The sequence below is a fragment of the Pristis pectinata genome, chromosome 7 (genome assembly GCF_009764475.1).
Source record: "Pristis pectinata isolate sPriPec2 chromosome 7, sPriPec2.1.pri, whole genome shotgun sequence".
NCBI lineage: Eukaryota > Metazoa > Chordata > Chondrichthyes > Rhinopristiformes > Pristidae > Pristis > Pristis pectinata.
In genome coordinates this window covers 72,664,859-72,690,141 of record NC_067411.1, presented here as the reverse complement: position 1 = coordinate 72,690,141, position 25,283 = coordinate 72,664,859, and the positions used below count along the sequence as shown (strand labels likewise).

General features: G+C 41.2%; 1 protein-coding gene across 1 annotated transcript in view; it reads left to right on the top strand.

The window, feature by feature from the left end:
- Window positions 1-25,283, top strand: part of dapk1 (death-associated protein kinase 1) — a 167,165-nt gene that overhangs the window by 129,492 nt on the left and 12,390 nt on the right. Inside the window, exons 23-25 of the mRNA XM_052019586.1 lie at window positions 6,961-7,099; window positions 8,068-8,188; window positions 11,156-11,344. Of these exons, the coding sequence (XP_051875546.1) occupies window positions 6,961-7,099; window positions 8,068-8,188; window positions 11,156-11,344 (449 nt within the window). The remainder of the gene's footprint in view (window positions 1-6,960; window positions 7,100-8,067; window positions 8,189-11,155; window positions 11,345-25,283) is intronic.

The window sequence follows — 25,283 nt, the reverse complement described above, 5'->3', positions numbered from 1 at the left end:
TGATGTTATAGTGACCGCAAAGTTTGATGGCCTTCAGAATCACAGAGCAGTACAGCATGGTAGGAGACCATTCAGCCCATCATGCCTGTTCCAGTTCTTCCAGGAAGCAATCCACTTAATCCCACTCCCCTCTTTTTCCATGTTTCTGCAAAATATTTTCCTTCAGTTGTTTTACCAAATATGTTTCAAATCTGTATCCACTTCCCTCATCAGGTAGCAAACTACAAATCCCAAACATTTTGCATCAAGCTTCTTCTCATGCTGTCTCTGGTTCTTTCACCAATCACTTTAAACCTGTACCTTCTGTTATGAATCCTAAAGGCACTAGAAATTGCTTCCCTTTATTTAATCCATCTAAATCTTTTATAATTTATCCATCTGAATCAATTCTCCTCATAGCAGCCTTTGCTCCAAAGTAAACAGTCCCAGTTTCACTTGTCTGTGCATGTAAATGCAATCTTCATCCCTGAAACTGTCCTAGAAAACCTGTTTCTTCTGTACCCTCTTCAAAGAAGTCATAATCTTCCTAGTGTTGTTGCAAAGAATGAAGACAATACTCCAGATGGGACTCAGTGCTCAAGCTACACACATATACCTGTAATACACTTGCCAGTATTACTCACTTTGCATGATACCTTATAATCTGGGCACTTTTCATTATTCCATAAAACAATAACTCATTATGCAACTAGTCACTTACCTGAATATTTTTAAGCATTAATGTATAGTGAATGTTTTTTCTATATAAGTACACTTTGTTTTTATTCACAATACTTGCCTTACAGTTTAAAAGTGTTCTGAAATTTCAAAACTGCCTATTATTTCTGTGGATGTTTTTCTTGTATCACAGCTAGATTATGTAAATAATTATGGATGGATGTTTGACTTGTGCATACTGTTAAGACCTTAAGTGCATCAAGACAGGAAACTGTGGTAAACTGATGTGAGTTGGGAACTCATATATTGTTCGAAATATAACCATGTGGGCATAAAGGTTGAACAGAATTTGACTTGTTTTTGTGAATTAGGTACTAAATTAATTTGATGTTCACCCTTCCGACCTCACATGGAAGCTATTTGGCTCATCAGGTTCTTTCCTCTCATGCAGTGATTCTCCCATTCAATACCCATATGCACCATGGACTTCTTGCCTTGTCATTGAGTCATAGAGTTGTGCAGCACAGAAACAGGCCCCATGGCTCACCAGGTCCAAGCCAACCTTTTTTGCCCATCTACAGTAATCTACTTTGCCTGCTTTAGATCTATACCTTCCTGTGCCTTACCAATTTAAGTGCCTGTCTTAAATATCGTTTAAACACAGTGATTGTATCTGATTCCACCACCTGTTCTGGCCGTGACTTTGGCCTCTTGTTTTTGATTCCCACGGGAAAAAGATTTCTGATTGCCCTATCTGTGCTTATCCCTACCTCTATCAGGTCACCCCTAAGCTTCCTTTCACTCCAGTAAAGACAAGCCCAGCTGATCCAATTTTGTCCCATAGCTAAAGTCCTCCAATCCAGGCAACATCCTTGCAAATCTCCTCTACGCTCTAGCGCAATCACATTCAGAACTCTACACAATACTCTAACTGCAGTCTAATCAGGGCTTTATAAAGTTGCAACATAATGTCCCAAACATTTTATTCTACACCCTGACCTATGAAGGGATGTGTGCCATATGACTTCCCCACCCTATCTACCTGCATTGCCACTTTCAGGGAACTATGGACTTGAACCCCAAGGCCGCTCTGCTCGTCAACATTCCTTAGCACTCCATTGTGTATATGTCCTACCCCCATCTGACTTCCCAAATAGCATCACTTTGCATTTGTCAGAATTTTATCTGCCAATACTCCACTCAACTTTCCATCTGATCTACATCCTACTGCAGCCTTAGATAACCTTCCTCGCTATCCACACCATCACCAATTTTCATGTCATCTGCAAACTTACTAATCATTCCTCCTATCTTCACATCCAAGTCGTAATGTATATTGCACACCCAGGTTCCAGCCCTGATCCCAGCAGTACACCACTGATCACAGACTTACAATCTGTCACGAACCAGCAACAAAAGAAACACACTGAGCATGATTCAGTGTTAAAAACTATTTTATTAATCACTACTTATGATAATACGTAAAATAAAAGTAAAAATGTTAGTATGTTAGAATTCAAAAATGTTAAACCTTGAACGTTAACCCCAAAAACTAAACTCTTCGTGTGTGTGTGTGTGACAAAGTCCCAAACTCCAAGTTCCGGAATGGTTCTTAAAGTTCAGTTCTGCAAGCCATAAGGTGAAACATGAGCAAGGGCTTCTTCAACAACCACTGTTGTCAGAAGATAAGACGTAGACGTAGAGAACATAGGGAGAGTAAATACGAAATCCAAATGTTCCACGATGGAACCCAAACGACACTCCAGTGTTTACTCGGTAGTGACTTCCTCACCCCGAAAAGCATCCGAATCGTGGTCGTCCACACACAAATACCTGTTTCCTTCTACAGGTCAGCAACAAAGTGAACTCCACCGGATTACTTCCAACTTCCATACATGGATTTCAGTGGCAAACACAGTTATTGTTTCTCATCCATCGATAGAGAAAACTAGCAGGCTGGTGTCTCTCTCCCTTTTCTCTCTCTCTCTCTCTCTCTCCCTTTTTTCTCTCTCTCTCTCTCTCTCTCCCTTTTTTCTCTCTCTCTCTCTCTCTCTCTCTCTCTCTCTCTCTCTCTCTCTCTCTCTCTCTCTCTCTCTCTCTCTCTCCTTCTAACTTTTTCAACAACGTCATTACGTCATTTATCTTCTATTGACATAAGCACGCCCCACACACATATACACACACACTCTCTATCTTAAAGGGACTTTCACTGAGTCCGTAACAAATCAGAGAAACACCCTTCCACCACTACCCACTGCCTCCTATCACGAAGCCAATTTTGGATCCAATTAGCCAGCTTGCCTTTGATCCCATATGTCTTAACTTTCTGGACCAGCATATCATGAGGGACTTTGTCAAATGCCTTACTAAAAAAAAGCTGGATAGACAATGTCCACTTCATCAATCTTCTTAGTTACCTCCTCAAAAAAAATCTTAGTCCAGATAAAGGGTCTCAACCCGAAAAGTCAACTGTCCATTTCCCCCCATAGATGCTACCTGACCTGCTGAGTTCCTACAGCATCTTGTGTGTTCCTCCCGATTCCAGCATTTGAGTCTCTCATGTCTTCATTCAGTGGTCTCTGTTGGCAGGATACATTGAGCTCTTAGGTGAGGTGGAGTCAGGCTCTATTATCTCCTTAGTGCAGGCAGAAGATATGTCAAAACTCACATGTGAATGATGACCACTTGGACAATGGTTAATGGAGAGCTGCATCTGCAGAGAAGCTACTGCACAACACGTTTATATAACACTGTTGTTGCAGTTGTCATGCAGGAAATGATGAGTCTGAGGAGGTTATTGGATGGTTGAAATGACCAGTTTTGAGGAGGCTGTGATGACCTGTATCCAAAGACCAGACAAAGGTGGAAGGAAAGGGTAAGCCACCTCCGTGTATGGATTTTCAAAAGAGAATAGGAATTTTGAATGGTAATACAGGTATTGAAAGCGGTGGAGGTAGGCAAGAGTTGAGGGAGAATTTATCTTTCCACAAGATGTTTGTGCTATGGTCTCAAATGAAGTTTATGCCAGATAGGTTTTGTAAGGAATGATTTGGAAGAGGAGAGCTGGGAGAATATGGATTTTCACCAGCACTGGTGAAGACAGCATAGGAATGGATAATCTTGCAAAGATGGAAGTTGTTGAATTGAGCCTGATGTAATGGACATGTAGAGAATTCATGGTATTTTACAGTTTGAATGATGTCTTGTCAATATGAATTATAGTAAGATCTAACTCGTGCAGGAGAGGCAATCTGACTGAGGAAAGCATTCCTGTAGGCACTTCCAAGAAAGGAAAATTGATGAGAGAGAGAAACGATTCTAAATATCTCAAATGCAAGCAGCCATGTTAAAGGGCACATTTGGATTTCTCCACAGAAATTTCCATCAAGCACCCACCTCCAGTAGGTGGCACCAAAGAGCTATCGGTAAATCAGTGTTATAGCTGCTTGCCTCATGAACTTTGCTCTAATTATATGACCATGTCAATGTCGTTACTAATGTTCACTTAGGATTTATCTACCAATGAGGCATAAGCACTGAGAACTGCCTTTTCTGAATCTGCACAAGGCCATAGAATTGTATAGAATAAATTTGTGAGTAAGGAATGTAATAAAATTGCTTGGGATTTTTGTTTAAATTATTTTGTGATATGGGTGTAAATGGCAATACCAGCATTTATTGCCCATCTGGGGCTTAAGAAACACTGCTGCTACATCACAATAATTATTCTAGTAATGTTATCAATCAGTAATAAAGTTTTTGATTAACAAGTGAAAATACAATCATGTATTTTACCCCTGACCTCTATCTTGTTTTGGTAAAAGAGATGCATGCTCTTTAAGAAAATGGGACACTGCTCTCTAATCCATTGCTGGTTTTAAGCACTTGGTCATTTCTTTAATTTTCACAGAAACCTTTCTGACATTTAAAACAGACAAAAGATACTTCACTGCTGGTTCTTATTTGCTATGTTTAACCTCCTGGTGAGAAACATTTTTAGACAGTAAAAGTCAATTATCAAAATGCATTTACACTTTAAATGCTGATTCAACTCCAGTAACAAGTGCAAGGAGCTTGTGACTTATTTGTCACTGAAATTGTGATCATTGGTCAGCTGCTGCTCCAAAAATCACTCAAAAATATAAATTCTGCTTCTACATCTACACTGATGACAGCTACCTTAACCTCACATGAGCTCTCCACTGTATCTGAACTTCCAGCCTGTCAAACTTGCACCTAACACTCCCAGAACTTCAACCTGATTGGATGGATTCAAAGGTTAAGTGTGTGCTACATGGCCAGAAATGCTCTAAACTGAATCACTGATTGCATTCTCTGTGATTGTGACAAATACTCTATCCCTTCTTATCCTTCTTGACATATCTGGAGGTTTTAACACCACATTTGTATCAATCCAGGCACAGACACATTCTCCTGCACCCACAGAAAATCCTCCTGCACCCACGTTATTATCTGGTGTCTCCCGAGGATCTATTCTGACCACTCCCTATTTCTCAACTGTAAGCTTTTTCTCAGCATCATCTTCTGAAAACACTGCATGGATTGCCAGATAGAAATGTATGACAGCCAGCACTATCCCAACATGGCCACCCTTCATCCTTTTGTTGTCTCTAAATTTGCTGCTAATCTGGCCTCTCCTCTCCCAGAGAGACAAGAACGTCCTCCAACTAAATTTTGTGAAGACTGAAGTCACTTGTCCTTAACTGTTCCAAGTTCCATTTCCTCCATCCTTAACCAGTGTTGACTCTAGATTAAGCAATGCCTCATTTTTTAAGATTCTCATCCTTGTTTTCAGATCCCTCATAGGCCTGTGCCTTCTCCATCTTTGTTTCCTCATCCTGCCTATAATGTTGAGATAAGTCTCTTCCAAATCTGGTTTGCCAATCATCCCTGAATGTAATTGCTCCACCATTTGCAGCTTTGCTTTCGGCCGCCAAGAGTTCACTTGTCCACACCTCGCCACTTCTGTACATACGTACACGAGAAATTCTGCAGATGCTGGAATCTGGAGTAATACACGAAAAGTGCTGGAGGAACTCAGCAGGTCAGGTAGCATCTATGGAGGGTTATTTCTATGGAGGATTATTTCCCTCCATAGATGCTGCCTGACCTGCTGAGTTCCTCCAGCATTTTGTGTGTATCACTTCTCTACATACCTTTCCTCCTCCTGTCAGTGCTTGGGTCACCACTGCTCACAATCTACAGAAACAATGTGGTTGAGGGGACCAGATGTGACATTTCCAAGTTTGTTGTTGACACAAAACTTAGTGTGAATGTGACTAATGATGAGAAGACATTGAGACCTCAAGAGGAGAAAGAAAAGCCAACTAAACAGCCAACAACCTGGCAGGTAGAGTATAATGTAGAACATGTGAGGTTAAACACCAGTAGAGAAAAGAGAAATATTGAGTATTTATTAAATGGTAATGGATTGGGAAGTATTAATGTTCAAAGGGATTAGAGTGTCTTTATACACAGGTCAATAAAAGCTAACTTTCATGCGCAGCAGGCACTTCGGAAGGCAAATGAGATGTTGGCCTTCATTAGTAGAGTATTCAAGTCCAAGAGTAATGATGTTTTCCTGCAAATATAAAGAGCCTTGGAGTATTGTGTACAATATTGATTTCCTTACTCGAGAAAGGATATAGGTAGACTTGAGTGAATGCAACAAAGAGATTCACCAGATTGGTTCCTGGGATGGTAGGTCCATTAGACAAGGAGAGATTGAGAAGGTAGGCCTCAATTATTTCAAGACTAGAATAATAAAAAAAAGATATTATTGAAACATGCAAAACTTTTAGAGGCCTCAACAGGCTAGATTTGGGCAGGATGTTTCCTGTAACTCAGGAGACTCGAGTCATCACCATTTCAAAATAAGAGTTGGGCTATTTAGGAGTGAACTAAAGAGAAATTTCTTCAGTCGGGGGGTAGTGAATTCTCCAGCCCCCAGAGGGCTGTGGATGCTGTCATTAATTCATTGCTCTGGATATTGAGGGAATCAAGGGATATGGGGTTCATGTAGAGCTGAGGCGAAAAATCAGCCCTGATCTTATTGGATGGCAGAATAGGCACAAGGTGGTAAACAAGCTCCTACTTCTATTTCTTGTGAACACGTCTTGAAATTTGGTTCATGCTGCAATTTAAACTTATTTCTAGTTGGGACTCCTATATTGTAAATGAAGAAGTTAACACTCAGGGCATCAAATGGATGGAATCTCCACTAGTACAAAAATAATGATCAGTTTTTGTGTTTATAGTGAAAGTGAATTATTTTCTTTACAGCTTTTGGTGGGAAGCTGAAAAACCCTTTGCAGGTTGTTCTTGTTGCCACACATGCAGATATTGTAAACTGTCCCCGTTCATTTGGAGGGGAATTTGGTTATGACAAAGGTCTGTCACTTCTAAAAGAAATGAAAAGCAGGTAAGTTATCAAAATGTTTTTAAAGATTCTTTATTCTTTGTCACCCCCTTCATCTGATCCCCTGACACTGTTTGAACAGATGTTCACAAAGAATTCTCCTAATGATTTGGTCCTGACTAATCACTGTGAGGGAGGAAAAGAAATTGCTCATTCACCTTGTTGCTGATTGTGAAATCTTTTTGCTCAAGCACCTGTAACGTTTGCTTCTGTACATGTTCTGTACAAGCAACTGTATAAACATTTTTGTAATATATTCACCTGTGGCCAGTGGTTCCAAAGAGAAGCACCAGCAATTTATTCCTTGTAGGTCAACTTGTTTCTGACTTCTTTGCCTGCATATTACAACACAAAAGCTGGAGATAAACTAGAGGTGTGATGCTGACAAATCCAACATCCCACTCTACCGTTGAACTCAACACTGAGTCCAGGGATGGAGCACAAATGTACTGATATTAACCAATTGCCATCATTCTGCAAAGTGTCTTCAAATTATGCTGTCATACACAATTTGTTCTGGGTATGGAAAACATAATTTACAGGGAAAAGATTGACACAATTGAAGATTTTCCCAGTTCTGGGACATAAGAATCGCATGAAGTTTTTCTCTTCAGTTACCAAATTTCCTTATTAAGAAAGCTATCAGCTCTTGTTTGCCTGCATCAATATTCATTACTTAAGTGACAAAATGTATTTCATTCTTTGAAGAATGGTGGAGAAATGGGAACTTGCGGCCCATTGAGATTAAAGAAGTTCCTAATGGCATGGAGCTGATTATTTGCAGCTTTTCATATACAACAACTGCTGGAATTCAAGCATCACCGCCTAGATTCTGTTGTTAAACATTTTTTTATATCTTTTTCCGGGATCTGAGAAAGTCTTATAATATACTTGCCTCCAGCAGCAAAGTATGTTTCTAAAATATTTGGTTCGGCAGATTTTTTTTATTATAATCACCTTTTGTATCTTAGGTTTGGAAATGATATGCAGATATCTGATCGACTATTTGTTCTTGATGCTGGTGCATCTGGATCTAAAGACATGAAGCTGCTGAGAAATCACCTGCTAGAATTGAGGAATAGGATTCTTTCTGTAAGTATCCTATACCACATGTTATAATTGGTCAACAGAGGAAAAGTAACATTAAAGTATCCAAGGAAGAAGTTCAGTGCCATAATATGCCTTGGGCAGTTTAGTTTCTCATTTCCAATACATCTTACAGATCTTTTTGATGTACTCCATCTTGTGGAAAGTAAGCCAAAAAATTTTGGTTAACTCGTGCATCCCTCCTTGGAATTAGCGTCTCACAAGTCCTAAAGGTGCTGGTTCCTGCTTGATACAATTTTCACTGGTGCTGCTTAATCCATCAAGGTGATCCTATTATTATTTGGTAGGATGGGACTTGTTATCCCTGTCTTCCAGCTCCATTTCACACTGCAAATGATGAATAAATGAGATTCTGAATGAGGATTCTGAAGCTTTTTGAAAATGTTCTGCAGAGTTGTTCTGCAGAATTATTCTGCTTTCCTTGTATATGCAATGTGCTGTAAGTCCAATTTTCCACATGGGAGAGGTGGAAGGGAAACATTGTTTAATGCATCTACTTGCTGGCCATTTTGTGCCTTGTCTGCTGAATAACCTGTTTCTGTCAGGGAGCAAAACAGTCTCCTTAACTAGGCAAGAACAATCATAGAGTTGTACAGCCTTTTGACCCACCACATCCATGCCAACCTTTTTCCTGCATCTATACTAATCCCATTTGCCTGCAAGAGGACCTTGTACTTCTGTGCCTTGCCTATTAAAGTCTCTGCCTAAATGCTGCTTAAACATAGTAATTGTATCCAATTGCACAACCTACTCTGGCAGCCAATTTCAAACATCAATTACTCTGTGTAAGCAAAAAGTTTCCCTCAGATCCCCTTTCAAACTCCTCTCACCTTAAACCTATGCCCTCTTCTTTTTTTTTGATACCCCTACCAGGGGAAAAAGATTTTTGATTATCTACCCTATTTTTGCCTCTCATAATCTTAAATGCCACTATCAGGTCTCCCCTTGGTTTTGCGGGAGGGGAGAAGGCCAAGCCCAACCTATTCAATCTCTCCCCCTAACTGAAGTTCTCCAGTTCAGGCAATACTCTGGTGAATCTCCCCTGCATTCTCTCCAATGCATCCATGTCGTATAGTGTGGCAACCAGAACTGCACACAGCCCTCCAAGTGCGGTTTAACCAGTTTTGTAAAGTTACTACGTAATGTCCCAAACTTGTATTCTATACCCCAACCTATGAAGGCAACTTCATCACCCTACTGACCCTTTTTGCCACTTTCAGGGAACTATGGACTAGGATCCCTAGGTTTCTCTGTTTATCAGCATTCCTTACTGCCCTGCCATTTATTATATGTGTCCTATCCCTAGTTGATTTCCCAAAACGTATCACCTTGCACTTGTCAGGATTAAATTACATCCACCAATGCTCTGCCCAATTTTCCAACTAATCTACATCCTGCTGTAGCCTTGGACAACCTTCCATTTTCACGTCATCTGCAAACTTGCCAATTGTACCTCCTACATTCACATCCAAGTATATTATATACAAACAGCAAAGGTCCCAAGGTCCTTGCATCTATCTCCATGGTACACTACTGGTCACACTTTTCCAGTCAGAAAAGCATCCTTCCACCAGCACCATTTGCCTCCTATCAATAGGTGATGTTGAACTATATTGTGACTTGTAACAGATAAAAGAGACCACCCGAATATTTCATCAACAACCCCCATCAGACTTTTATTGAGATTTATCCTGGCTACCTGATTGCACCATAGAACTGCTTACAGTGGAACAGGTATTAGACATTCGATCCACATCTAGCTTTTGCATTGTCAAGCTTGTTCAGTAGACTGAATTAATTGTTTGTGCACAAGTGTGCTAGTGTAGGGTTAGCTGGCCTTCGTCAAAACTGGCAGAAGGGCATTCCAAATTGTTTAAGTGCTCTTGGCTTAGGGAATGGAAGCATTAGTCAGTTCCAGCTCATCATCCATGCACACGTAAGGAAATGTGTGTCATGCATCTATTTAAATATGATGCAATCAAATAGCCAGCTGTGACCAACTTCTCCATAAAGATCAGCAAGTTTTGAACAGTATGTCGGTAGGATTTTTATACGCCTGCACAGCATGTGAGGAAACTGTCTGACCCTTGCAGTTCATCCAAGCCAGAACCTATCCTGCTTCAACATGGTGCGCATGTGACGTTCTCCAGTAGATATCAGTATAGACCCTTGTTTAGTTTCACCCACTCAGCATTTTTATAACCCAGATGTTGAAAACATTGTCATGTTTTCTTGGTATAGACTCAGCCACTTCCTGGCAGTGTGTCTAACAAGTGTGTTGATGAAGGATAATTTAATTTTGGTTTGCTGCTCAAAAAATCTTTCAGAGTTTGTACAAATTTTTTGATGTTTATCTTGAAACTGCCTTTAAAGCTAAAATGTCTCTACCTTTTGGGGTAAAAAGAGCTCAAGAAAAGTGATATTTTCCCCATTGTGAAACCTTTCAATAAAGGATTGGCAAATGTTACATGTGCTGCCAATCCATTTTCATGTATGAATATTCCACTTCATAAGATCTTAAGCCATAGAAATCAGGAAGAAAAAGGGAATTGAGGAAGGGGGTTAAAAAATCAAACTAGTTTGCAGCTCCTGAAATTCTTGCTGATTCATCAAAGTGTATGAGGCAGCAGCATGTGAGTGCCAGACTACGGCAATGCCTCATGGATGAAATGTGAGGGAAACTCACGACATAAATTCTCATGCATAAGGAAATGCCATCTGCAGAATTGTGCAAAAGTTGCTGCTGAGAATGGAATAGTGGCCCAATGCAAGTTATCACCTCAAGAAGAGGAGAAAATTTTGATTAAAAAACAGTATGCTTTACATTGATATGTTTGAATTGGTTGGGTCAAAGTATGGATAAAACTACAATATAGGTTTCAAAATCTGCTTACAATGTTCTAAAATTCTAGTGAACATTAACACAATATTGTGTCTTGAACCCTTTTCTAGGATTGTCTGCCTATGACATTCCTTTGTGAGAAAATCATCTCTACACTACCTTCTTGGAGGAAGCAAAATGGGCCAAACCAATTTATGTCATGGCAACAATTTGTATATGATGTTCAGGACCAAATTAATCCATTAGTGAGTGAAGAGGATGTGAGGGAGATGGCCCAGCAGCTGCACAGTTTGGGAGAAGTAAGTGTTGAATTAAGTCCAGAAACAGCATCTTCATTGTAATTCACAGTTTAAACAATGGCTTGTACTTGCTACAGCTACTTTCCCTTTATTGCAAACCTAATTGACACATGCTTTACCCATTTATTGTATGTAAGCTGCCTGTGAAATTTTCAGTGAAATTCTCAAAGTGGTTCATGTTGACATTTTAAATGCGTTTAACTATGATCTTTGTTGTAGGACAAAACAATCACTCGCACAAGTTCACTCTCAGGTTGAACAGAAGCACACTTATTCGAGACTGCTTATTCCTTATCTGTATGGCTGAGGCATTCAGGTCTGCTATACAAACTGTTGAACTTCTGTGGGACAGAAAGACACTTTGTCTTTCTGTATGTTTTTACATATGATGTGCAAGTTAACCTTGCATGCTATTTCCCAGTGGCCAGATGTCCCACTACAGTATGCACTTTTGGCACTTGACTAACCTGCCCAAGGATACAGTTATTAACTCTAAACTACCCCAAGTACCCTCCTGGATTCCAGTGACCAGTTGTGAGATTGGGGTGCATCAGTGTTTAAATGATACTTATCACTATTGCTATGTACGGTAAAACCTTTGCATCTTTCAATATCCTTTATTTAGTTTTGTTATACAACTTTTGACCTCGTGCATGGTCTCTGCATCAGCCACCAATTCTCAGACACAGCACCAGCACAACTAGTACTGAGACTAAAACATGAGAAACAGTTCTGATCTATAGATAGACATTTGACATTCATACCCCAATTCCTCCTTTGGGACCACCATCATTCTGCCCTCGGAACTTATCTATTTTGTATTGGTGTCTTGACCTCCTCCTTAAACCTGTGATATCTTTTAATTAGCCCTATTACTTTTACATGCAGCTGCACCATGTATTCCAGACAATGAAGAAAAGGTGTCCCTAAGGGTACATTACATTTGTCCAAGTCATCTATTATTCTGTGTGCTTTTAAACAGAAGTCTGTCCAATTTATCTGACGAGTTATTCCACCAACTGAGTTCCTCTAGTGGTGGCATGGTATTCTCCATCTCTCCTGTAGGCAGTTGAGTTCATTCTAAATTGGACAGACTGATCTCCACCAAACACTGTTATCCAGTGAAGCCTTATAAGGCAGTCTATATCCAAGGTTATTACGGGAAACGAGGGAAGAGATTACTGCACCTTTGGCGATGATCTTTGCGTCCTCACTGGCCACAGGAGTAATGCCAGATGATTGGAGGGTGGCAAATATTGTTCCTTTGTTTAAGAAAGGGAGTAGGGATGACCCTGACAATTACAGACCAGTGGGTCTTACTTCAGTGGTGGGCAAATTACTGGAGAAGATTCTTAGAGACAGGATTTATGGGCATTTACAGAAGCATAGGCTGATTAGGGACAGTCAGCATGGCTTTGTGAGGGGCAGGTCGTGCCTCACGAGCTTGATTGAATTCTTTGAGGATGTGACAAAGCACACTGAAGATAGAGCAGTGGATGTGGTGTACATGGATTTTAGTAAGGTGTTTGATAAGGTTCCTCATGGAAGGCTCATTCAGAAAGTCAGGAGGCATGGGATCCAGGGAAACTTGGCTGTGGGGATTCAAAATTGGCTCGCTCATAGAAGACAGAGGGTGGTGGTAGATGGAGCTTATTCTACCTGGAGGTCAGTGACCAATGGTGTTCTGTAGGGATCTGTTCTGGGACCCCTGCTTTTTGTGATTTTTATAAATGACTTGGATGAGGATATGGAAGGGTGGGTTAGTAAGTTTGCTGATGATACAAAGGTCAGTGGTGTGATAGTGTAGAAGGTTGCTGTAGGTTACAATAGAATATTGATAGAATGCAGAGCTGGGCTGAGAAGTGGCAGATGAAGTTCAACCCGGATAAGTGTGAAGTGATACACTCCGGGAGATTGAATTTGAAGGCAGAATACAAGGTTAGTGGCTGGACTCTTAGCAGTGTGGAGGAACAGAGGGATCTTGGGGTCCACATCCATAGAGCCCTCAAGGTTGCCATGCAGGTTGATAGGGTTGTTAAGAGGGCGTATGGTGTGTTGGCCTTCATTAGTCGGGGTATTGAGTTCAAGAGCTGCGAGGTGATGTTGCAGCTCTTTTGAACTCTGGTTAGACCACACTTGGAGTATTGTGTTCAGTTCTGGTCACCTCATTATAGGAAGGATGTGGAAACTTTGGAGAGGGTGCAGAGGAGATTTACCAGGATGCTGCCTGGATTGGAGAGCATGTCTTATGAGGATAGGTTGAGTGAGCTAGGGCTTTTCTCTTTGGAGAGAAGGATGAGAGGCGACTTGATAGAGGTGTACAAGATAAGAGGCATAGATCGAATGGACAGTCAGAGACTTCTTCCCAGGGTGACAATGGCTAACACGAGGGGACATAATTTTAAGGTGATTGGAGGAAGATATAAAGGGGATGTCAGGGTTAAGTTCTTTACACAGAGAGTGGGTGCGTGGAATACACTGCCGGCAGAGGTTGTGGGTGAAGATACGTTAGGGACATTTAAGAGACTCTTAGACACATGAAAGACAGAGAAATAGGGTCTATGTGGGAGGGAAGGCTTAGATAGATCTTAGAGCAGGATAAAATGTCAGCACAACATTGTGGGCCGAAGAGCCTGTACTATGCTCTAATGTTCTATGTTCATCAGGGAAATTCTGTGTACCGTGCCATTCCTTTCAACCACATGGGTTTCTATTGGATGTACTGATCCTCTCTGCTGGCTGTAATGATAGTCACCTCACACTGTGATAATGGGCGATCCTTCTTACTCATTTACTGAATGTCATGAGTCATACAATCGTGTCTTGACAGGTAGACCCGGGTTAGGTCCTTCAGCAGAAATGTATTCCGATTCCCAGGGCTTCAGCCAAAACACAGACTTGGGTACTATTAATCCAGCCAGGACTTCTCACTCTGGATGTGGTCAAGATTTTGCCTCATTTGGTGCTCAAGTATCTCTCTATCATTTTAATCAACTTAAAATTCATGGTGTCACCAAATCTTTCCCAGTTTAAATCTGCTCCTATTCCAGTAGTCATTTAAAATCTTGTTTCAAGGAATGCATCCATCCCTGGGTATCATATTCACCAAGGATGTCCCAGTATTTGCTCCAGATACCACATAATTTATCAAAGTGAGCTTATGTCGGTGGTGGTAACTACTCAGCCCCACAGCATCTACTGCTCCCTGAAGGTCTATACATGTAGACAGTCCCAAATAACTTAGATTGAGAATTACTGGTACACTTTCATATCATTGAACCCCTTTTCCCGGAATACTGCTCTGCTTTCAGGCCTGTCTTGTACAGGAGGCCATTCCAGAGACAGTTTACAGTCACTCACTTAATGTTCCAGGATACAGATGCTACAAGTGCGACAGAGGTACAGATAAGAGAGGAGGGGGAGTTGCCGCCTTGGTAAAAGAGGACATAGTGGGAATTGGAGGAGCAGATATGTAGAGAGATTGCAGTTAGTTATGAACATAGTAGGGCAGCATTAGTGGGAGATTTTAACTTCCCTAATATAGACTGGGCCAATCATGGTGTAAAAGGCTTGGACAGAGTGGAATTTGTGAAATGCATCCAAGAAGGTTTCCTTTATCAATACACAGAAGGACCTACTAGAGTGGGTGCGACACTGGACCTCCTCCTGGGGAATGAGTTAGGGCAGGTGGTAGAAGTGTTTGTTGGCGAGCACTTGGGGTCCAGTGACCATAATTCTACTAGTTTTAAAATACTTATGGAAAAGGATATGACTGGTTCACAGGTCAGGGTCCTGAACTGGGGCAGAACAAATTTTGGAACTATTAGGCAGGATCTTGCAGAGGTTGATTGGGCAAGATTGTTAGCAGGGAAAGGAGCATCTGCCAAGTGGGAGGCCTTTAAAGGTGTAATAAGGGTTCAGGGCCTGCGCGTTCCTGTTAGAGTGAAGGGAACCCTGGTTGACAAGAGATATCGAGGCTTTGATTAAGAAAAAGAGGGAGACCTACATTGCGCATAAGCAATTGGAAACTAATGAATCTCTGATGACTAAAAGAAGTGTAGGAACAAGAAAGAAGTTAGGAAGGCAAAAAGAGGATATGAAAAGAATCTGGCAGGCAAGGTGAGGCAAAAATCCCAAGAGATTCTTAATACATATTATCAGTGAAAGGGTAGCTAGGGAGAGGATGGGTCCCCCTAAAGATCAGAATGACTGTGTGTGTGGAAGCAAAGGAAGTGGGAGAGATTTTTTTAGTGAATATTTCTCTTCAGTTTTTGCTATGGAGAAAATGGATGCTAGGCATGGTGATGTCTAAGACTTACATACGAATCAGCGGGGAGGAGGTATTGGAGGCCTTAAGGTGCATGAAGGTGGCTGAACCCCCAGGGCCTGACCTACTGCATTCTTGGACCTTGCGGGAAGCTAGAGAAGAAATTGCAGAGGCCCTTGCAGAGATTTTTGCTTCATCTCTGGCCACAGGTTAGGTTCCGGAGGACTGGAGAGTGGCTAACGTGGTACCATTGTTTGAAAAGTTTTAAAAAGGTAGCAAAAACAAGCCAGGAAACTAAAGGCTAGTGAGTCTGACATTGATGCTGGATAAGTTGCTGGAGGGAATTCTGAGGGATAGGATCTACCAACATTTGGAAAGAGAGCGTCTGATTTGGGACAGTCAGCACGACTATGCGTGGGAAGTAGAGTCTGTCAAATCTCTTGGTGTTCTTTGAGGAGGTAACCATGAGGGTAGGGCAGTGGATGTCGTTTATATGCACTTTAGTAAGGCCTTTAACAACGTCCCTCATGGCAGGCCAGTCTGGAAGGTTAGATCACATGGGATCCAGGGGGAGATAGCTGTGGGATTCATAATTGGCTCAGTGGTAGGAAGCAAAGAGAGATGGTCAAGGGTTGTTTCTTGGACTGGTCTGTGTCTATTGGTGTGCCACAGGGGTCGGTACCTTTGTTTGTAATTTATATGAACGATTTGGATGTAAATCTACAAGACATGGTTAGTAAGTCTGCAGATGATACTAAAATAGCAGATGTTGTAGACAGTGTAGAAAGTTATGAAAAATTACAAGGGGATCTTTGTCAACTAGGTATGTGGGCTCAGGATTGGCAAATGGCTTTCACTCCAGGTAAATGTGAGGTATTGCACTTTGGGAGATCAAACCAGAGAAGGATTGTGCATTGAATGTTAAAGCCCTGGGGAGTGTTATGGAACAGAGGGACCTAGGACTGCAAGTGCATAGTTTGCTGAAAGTGGTGTCTAAGATAGATAAGATGGTGAAGAAAGCATTTGGCACGCTGGCCTTATCAGTCGGGGCATTGAGTATAGGGAAGTTATGTTGCAGTTATATAAGACGTTCGTGAAGCCTCACTTGGAGCATAGTGTACAGTTTTGGTCACATTGTTATAAGAAAGATGTTATTAGACTAGAAAGAGTGCAGAAAAGATTTACCAGGATGTTGCCTGGACTTGGGGGCCTGAGTTACAAGGAGAGGTTGCGTAAACTTGGACTTTACTTCCTAGAACGTAGGAGATTGAGGGGTGACCTGATAGAGGTATACAAGATAATGAGGGGCATAGGGTGAAAGTGCATAGTCTTTTTCCCAGGGAGAAGGTGCTAAAAACAAGAGGACATAGGTTTAAGATTAGAGGCGAGAGATTTAAAAGGGACATCGGGGCAGCTGCTTCACTTGAAGTGTGATGCATATTTGGAATGAACTGCCAGACATAGTGGTTGAGGAGGGCACATTAGCAACATTTAAAAGCCATCTAGATAAGTACATGGATAGGAGAGGTTTTGAGGACTATGGGCCAAATGTGGGTGGATGGGACCAGCTCGCTGGACAACATGGTCTGCATGGATGAGTTGGGCTGAAGAGCCTGTTTCCATGCTGTAAGACTCTACTCATAAAACTCCTCATGATGGCAGAATATGTGCCCTCAGGGTAAGTAGTTCAGGCCACAGATAATTTCTTGTATCTTCCTTAACTAATCACCCAATAATCAAGGTAGCATCCCACTTCCCCATTACACCTGATCATAAGAACTGTATCTGTTTATCCCAACTGGGACAACCTGGGCCTTTTGTTGCATCGCGTGACTATATTCCACAAGGATAGTAATCCCACTTGTTATCAGCTCGTACTTACAAAATAGAAAATTCAATAGAACTTTCAAACATCACTCTTTTGTCCCCATCATATCAATTCTTATTGAATCTTTACATGTGAGTAGCAATGGCTGAAACAATGTTGTTGGTCAGCTTCTGTCCAATTGTGTGACTTCAGTCCTGGTTGGAGATCTCTCCAATTGAATTATCCCCTTGTGTGCTCCACTAATTCCTCCTCTTGGGAGGAGTAAACGGTTACAACAATTCCCCCAGGCCAACACTAGCTTACGTCAATCTTCTTGTGGCCTTGTAAAGCAATATGGAATACCCCACGGCTCCCTCATTCTTGATTAGTGATCTGTGCCTAGTACTTCCTTAGCTGTGACTATCCTTCCAGTCGGCCTCTGGCTGTAAGGTGCAAGTCTGATTGTCTGTTTAAACTCAGTTTCTCCATGGGCTACACAATCAATAACGTGATGACTTAAACAATTTTTGCCCTGCCTCTCTCTCCCTCTCTCGTGTCATAAGAACCATTTCACAATATGTTACTATTATGTAACTGTGCATGTCTGAGACCCGTGCATTTTGACAGTTTGTTGTCTCCTCCGCAAGCCGTCACACCCACAACGACATCCCAGCACCACACAATAAGTACCATCCATTGCAAGTCATCTCTTGCCTTTCATTGACAAGCACACCAACTTCTTCAATCAAAAGTAATTAACTATTCTTAACTGCACTTTTCCTAACTTAAACTTTGAAATCAGACTAAAAATGTTTGGTGAACTTAATCTCAGATGTCCTGATATATCCCAATATACCGTCAATTTGTTCTTTTTTTACACTGCTAAGTTCAAAAAGAAACACTTGTTGAACTGGCAGTTTTTTTAATCAATGTGTTAACTGTTTCCCCAATTGGTATTGGTTTATTATTGTCACTTGTACTGAGGTACAGTGAAAAGCTTGTCTTACAAAGCGATTGTACAGGTCAATTCATTACACAGTGCAGTTACACTGAGTCAGTACAGAGTGCATTGATGTAGTACAGATAAAAACAATAACAGTACAAAGTAAAGTGTCACAGCTACAGAGAAAGTGCAGTGCAATAACGTGTGAGGTCACAACAAGGTAGATCGTGAGGTCATAGTCCATCTCATTGTATAAGGGAACTGTTCAATAGTCTTATCACAGTGGGGTAGAAGCTGTCCTTAAGTCTGGTGCTTCTACCCGATGGAAGAGAAGAGAGAATGTCCCAGGTGGGTGTGGTGATGTGCAGTACAAAAGAGCTGTTGGTGGAAACAACTAATTTCTGTAATTATTCATATTTGCAGCATTTCAATCGTATTACAATAAATTATTTTATACTGCCTTTGATCTTAAAAGCTCACAAGGTATTGAGGTTCCAAAATCAAACACTTAAAACTGTAATTGACGTCCTAAATCAATCAAATTTATGCTTTGAGAACCAACATATACTTGATGGGCTGAATGGCAGCTTCCTACATGGGTATGAACTATGGTTTCTTCTTGCCCAATAAAACCTCTGTGCAGGAGGAGACAATCCAAAAGACCAGCTCTCAGATTTGTAGGAACTGAATTAAGCAGTGTATAAATGTATGTTCAAATTAAAAAGTAAACAATACCATTCACTTCAATTTAGACTGGATGTAATTGAAGCAATTCTTACTATAACCAAATTAAAAAAAACAATTTTTAAAAGCTTGATTGAACAAGACACCGTAACTGAATTTTGACTTCAAGGCCACATTTTATCTCTAATTCCCTTTAGACTTTAAAACTCCTTTTGTTAAAAGAAAACGTGCTTATGTCTGCAGTTGAAAGTTTAACCCTTAGTCTTTGGTTCAAAATCCCTCTAAGATTAGGTTGCTTGTCACCTTCAAGCAACATCTGTGGTTGAGAGCCCACAGAACATTCATACCTTTCAAATCAATTAGAAACTAGAAACATGATACGCAGATCCAGAAGATAAGACCTACATGTACAGAAATGATTACTTTTAACAATAAACATAGGGTTAGCAGCCTCCAGCTCTCAGCATAAGTGATTGACACTGAAGACAAGCTGCAGATACTTGTTTAAAGATGTACTCTTGCACAAGGGGGTTGATCAGAAAATATTCAAGCCCGCTTTCACAAACTGAATTTCACCACTCTCTAAACCAGACGTGAAATACTTGCACTAGTGCATCACAGGTACTGCAAAGAGCAATAGCTAGTGTCCTGTCTAATACTGTCATATTAATCCAACTTCTGCCTTCTCTGCATTATTTTTATGCTGTTTGTCTCACCAGTCTCTCTAGTCTTTCAGATGACAGCATAGGTACCACCTGTTTTATTTTCTAATTGGTCTATAAACTTTTGGTGTTTTTCACTAAACACCCTAGATAAAACACCCTTGGATCCTGACACTGGAACACAGTTTCTGTGGCCATTGCCCTCTTTTACAATGTGCCTGACTTTACTACCTGGTCGATAGAAATCATCTGTTTCATCGTATGCACTTTTCAGATGTGGTTCTCCCCCGGCAGACAACATTTAGTTTACAGGTGGTATTTAAAAGAGAAACTCGCCCTAGTAGTACATCGAATCTACCACATACCCACACAATGTGAAGATCTTGCCAACTATGCCAAATGTTCTGAAATATATGATTACTCACGTGAATGATCCAGGTCAAACAGAAGTATGTTTATTAATGTTTCAACTGCAAGAGAGAAAGGGGCCTGGACACCTCATAGATGAGGTTCATGCACTCTTCAATTGTACAGCATGTGGCATGTTTGTACAGAGTTTGGAGATAAAGTACAACAACTCCACCAATGCCTGGAGACTCGATAATCATCTCTTAACTGATCTAAACAAAGTGCACGATTAGCTACTTGTGACATCACTTTCCCCACGTGACCATCAGTTGCCTCAGAGACTTTGGTCTCTGGTCAGTTACCCCATCATTACAAGGCATCCCTTTGATACTAACATGACTTCAGAGGCCATCTGTACTCAACAAGCCTCTTAGCCCTAGCCACATTGCATCTCGTGGCTGACTGTGTCACCTCACCCAATATTTCTGCTTGGATTGATTGCCTTAGGAACAATCCTGTGTGCACTTTTATTTTGTCCACTAAGGAGTTATTTATCTTGGGAAAGGCCCATTATTCCTTTTCCACATTCCTTTAGGCACCTTCTGTCCTGGGAACAGGCTCTTTACCCAAACCTTGTGTTCTGAGGAAAAAATGGTGTTTACTATTGACTCCATTTATGTCAATCAAGTTTTCATATGTTGCCCTGCGTGTCCTTGTAATTGTCATGGAGTTGCTGATGGACTATGACCTCACGATCTACCTTGTCGTGACCTCGCACCTTATTGCACTGCACTTTCTCTGTAGCTGTGACACTTTACTCTGTACTGTTATTGTTTTTTTTACCTGTACTACATCAATGCACTCTGTACTAACTCAATGTAACTGCACTGTGTAATGAATTGACCTGTACAATCGGGTTGTAAGACAAGCTTTTCACTGTACCTCGGTACAAGTGACGATAATAAGCCAATACCAATAATAAACCAATACCAATAGAAATACATGGATTTTAGTAAGGCATTTGATAAGGTTCCACATGGTAGGCTGCTTCAGAAGGTCAGAAGCCAAGGGATCCAGGGAGGCTTGGCAGTGTGGATTCAGAATTGGCTTGCCTGTAGAAAGCAGAGGGTTGTGGTGGAGGGAGTGCATTCGGATTGGAGGGCTGTGACTAGTGGTGTCCCACAGGGATCAGTTCTGGGACCTCTACTTTGTGATATTTATTAATGACTTAGATGAGGGGGTGGAAGGGTGTGTTAGCAAGTGTGCAGATGACACAAAGATCGGTGGTTTTGTGGATAGTGTGGAGGGCTGTCGAAGCTTACAGAGGAATATTGATAGGAGGTAGAGCTGGGCTGACAAGTGGCAGATGGAGTTCAATACAGAGAAGTGTGAGGTAGTACACTTTGGAAGGACAAACTCCAAGGCGGAATACAAGGTAAATGGCAGGATCCTGGGCAGTGTAGAGAAGCAGAGGGATCTGGGGGTTCATATTCACAGAACACTGAAAGTCGCCTCACAGGTAGGGTAGTTAAGAAAGCTTATGGGATGTTAGCTTTCATAAGTCGTGGGATCAAGTTTAAGAGCCGCAAAGTAGTGATGCAGCTTTACAAAACTCTGGTTAGGCCACACTTAGAGTACTGTGTCCAGTTCTGGTTGCCTCATATAGGAAGGATGTGGAGGCGTTGGAAAGGGTGCAGAGGAGATTTACCAGGATGCTGCCTGGATTAGAGAGTATGGATTATGAGGAGAGACTAAAGGAGCTAGGGCTTTACTCATTGGAGAGGAGGAGCATGAGGGGAGACATGATAGAGGTATACAAGATATTAAGAGGAATAGATAGAGTGGACAGCCAGCGACTCTTTCCCAGGGCACCAATGCTCAAAACAAGAGGACGTGGCTTTAAGGTAATCGGTGGGAAGTTCAAGGGAGATGTCAGAGGGAGGTTTTTCACCCAGAGAGTGGTTGGTGCATGGAATGTGCTGCCTGGGGTGGTAGTGAAGGCTGATACGTTGGTCAAGTTCAAGAGATTGTTAGAAAAAGCATATGGAGGAATTTAAGATAGAGGGATATGTGGGAGGAAGGGGTTAGATAGTCTTGTGTGGTTTGAAGGGCGGCACAACATGGTGGGCCGAAGGGCCTATATTGTGCTGTATTGTTCTATGGTTCTATGGAAAGACTGCTACAGTCCTCTGACGTCCTCTGCAGAGAGGTTGTCTTTAAGGGAACAATCCAATAGACGGTCTATTCTGCATTTGAATGGCTGAGCCTGGCACTCCTTGTTGGGAACCTGGAATAGTGGAAATTACAGAGGAAGTAATAGATAATTTCACTCTTGGTGCTCCATAACTTTACTAGCTTGTGTGTGCACCACTGTCAAAACTGATGGAAGCTGCACCTGACCATAAAGCAATAATATTTCTGATTTTAATGCATTCCACTTTTGCTTGTAGAAATAATTCTAATCGTGCTTGTTGGCATACAGCAATGTGCACTATAGCTAATAACTTCCCATTTTTCAATCACTCAAACCATTAAACATGAGGCAGTCTGAAAAGGAGATGCAAGCTCTGAAGAGTCTTGGTTTTCAGACTAGAGATTCAGTCTAAATGGAAGCATGCTGGACTGATTTTCCCCCCCCCCCCCCTCCCCCCAGCGATCACCAGGCAGACAGAGGAAAAGAATCGAGGGTATGGTCAAAGCTTTCTTGAACAAGTACAACATGCCCTCTTACTCCTGGGAACCTTTGGCCCATGAGTGCTCAAAGTGGAGAATGAGCATTTGGGATGGTGTTGAGAAACATTGAAACCATGGATCAGGAGCACATAGAATCCCTGTGTAAGTGGTGGAAGGAGCACACAAACTACCTGCCTGCTGCTACCAACTGCCCCAATGTGGAAGAGTCTGCTGTCCCCATGTTGGCCTCCTCAACCACCCCAGAACCCACAAAGCTGAAGAGAAAGCGCATCATCCTTGATCCCGAGGGACTGCCAACAAAGGAAAACATTTGCACTGCAAAGGCAGAATGCATCTTTGCTGATTACAAATTTTCTAGTAAGTAGTTGTACAAGGGGAACATCAGTGCTCTAGTCTTTTAAATATGCAAGTCACAACTAAGGGGAAAAATGAAACAATTATATTACTCTCATTTCATAAGCCTGGGAATTAAGTGTCACGAGCCTCGACACTCAGCAGCAGTCAGTCTCCAGACGATGTAAATGTTGCATGTAATCCTGTTTAAAGGAAAATGATGTTATTGAAATAATTCTGCGGTTAATTTATTTTTATCTTTATCTTTATCTTTACCTTTATCTTTATTCAATCTCTGCTAAACACATTGTGGTATAACTGCACCTGGCAATCCATCAGTCATGTGCTTGAGACTATTGTAAATCACAAAAGCAAAGTGATAACGAACTCTAAAGTGATACGGGAGCAGAATGGGTAAGCATGATTAGAATTGTTTATGCAAAGTGTAAACACCAACACAGATTGATTGACCCATTGAAAAGTTTGTGCATTATAAGCCATGTACTTTATTGAAAAATAATGTCATTTTCCATATATTATCCTTCTTAAGAAAACTAGCTTAACAGAAATTCAACATTGATTTGATAAGTAGTAAGTCACTTTTGAAAGGGTGAAACATTTTTGAATCAGCATTACTTGTCCCAGTGCTGATGGCTCTTTTTAATTTAAATGGTCTTGGAAACTTCTGGGGATCCAAATATTTATAGATACTGTAAACTGCTATCTGTTCTCTGCTGTACATGTGCAATAATATAAACAGGGCCTGGTGTCTCACTGTATGCATGCAGACCTCTGGAGCATCCCAGATATAGTTTTCCAGAATGAAAACATGGGACTAAGATGGTGCCAAAAGATAATGGATTTAAGAATGATTTGTAGTTGCATCATGACTTTGACCCCTCGTGTGCTTAGAGGGAAAAAAAACTATTGGAGACACAAAAATGTGTCAGAACACAACAGATCACCATCAAACATTTGTTGGCAGTGATTACACTGAAATAACTAGGAGGTGCACACATGTTCCAGATCTCTCCTGTTTTCTAAATCCAACCTAATGTCTTAGTTAATATGAAATGCTGTAATATAATGAACAGTAAATTTTATTTTACTTTATCCATTTTTTTGAAATCTGGATTTCACAGGCAAAGCCCAGGTTGACGATGATGTGATATAAGATTAACAATGATAGTGAGTGGCAGAACACATTCATGAGGCCAAGTGGCCTATTCCTGCTCCTAATTCATATGTTCATATATATCAGAAGGTAAATCATTTGCTATGCGGTTCCCAGCATCTGACCTCATGTAGCCATAATATTTATATGGTTGTTCTTGTTGAGATTCTATTTTGTGATGGCATCAAGAATGTTGATAGAATAATTTGTGATGGTAATACCAGTGAATGGCAAGGGAAGTGTTTTATTTCTGAGACGTGGAACTAGGTTGTTCACTAGTATCTATTCAGCGATCTTATTCGGAATGTGACACATGGTTTCAAAAGCCACATTGCTGCTGTGTCTGCTCCAGTCATTTCGCACAAATGATAGGTTTGCTTGGGAACTATTACTTGAACAATAGACTAATCAGTAGGATTTTGATGCCACCTAGTCCTTTATTAATATTCTACATTGGCTCCAGAAGAAATCTTAAAGTTATGAAGTACAAAGACAACGCAAGGTTCAAATCCCAGCCACAATAATGGCTTCTCTTCTTGTCACCTTGGTCCTCCAAGGTTTTGTATCTACACTTGAAATTGAAGGGAGTGACAGCTTAAATTTGTCTACAGCTCTGTGACCAGATGGTGACAGTTGTTATGTCACTTGTTACTCCAAACTCTAGAAAGGAAAGTTTCATGTGTGCTTTGTCATTCCCAAGGTCTTTTGTGGAAGCATATGATTATAATCAATAACAATAGGTGTGCTTAAATGGCATGTCACCTACACCATAAAGTTGTTTGGAACAAACAACTTCATAAAGAACTGCATGGATGAGTGTGAACCCACAAAAACATTGAGTCTTCCCCAACCAGAAGCCCTAGATGAACCAGGAGATTTGTAATCTGCTGAAGGCTAGATTTATGGCGTTTAGGACAAGCGATCCAAAGTCGTACAAGGAGTCCATTGTGAGCGCGAAGAGACAATTCTAGGCCAAACTGGAGTCACAGACGGGCGCTCAACAGCTGTGGCAGGGCTTGCACATGAT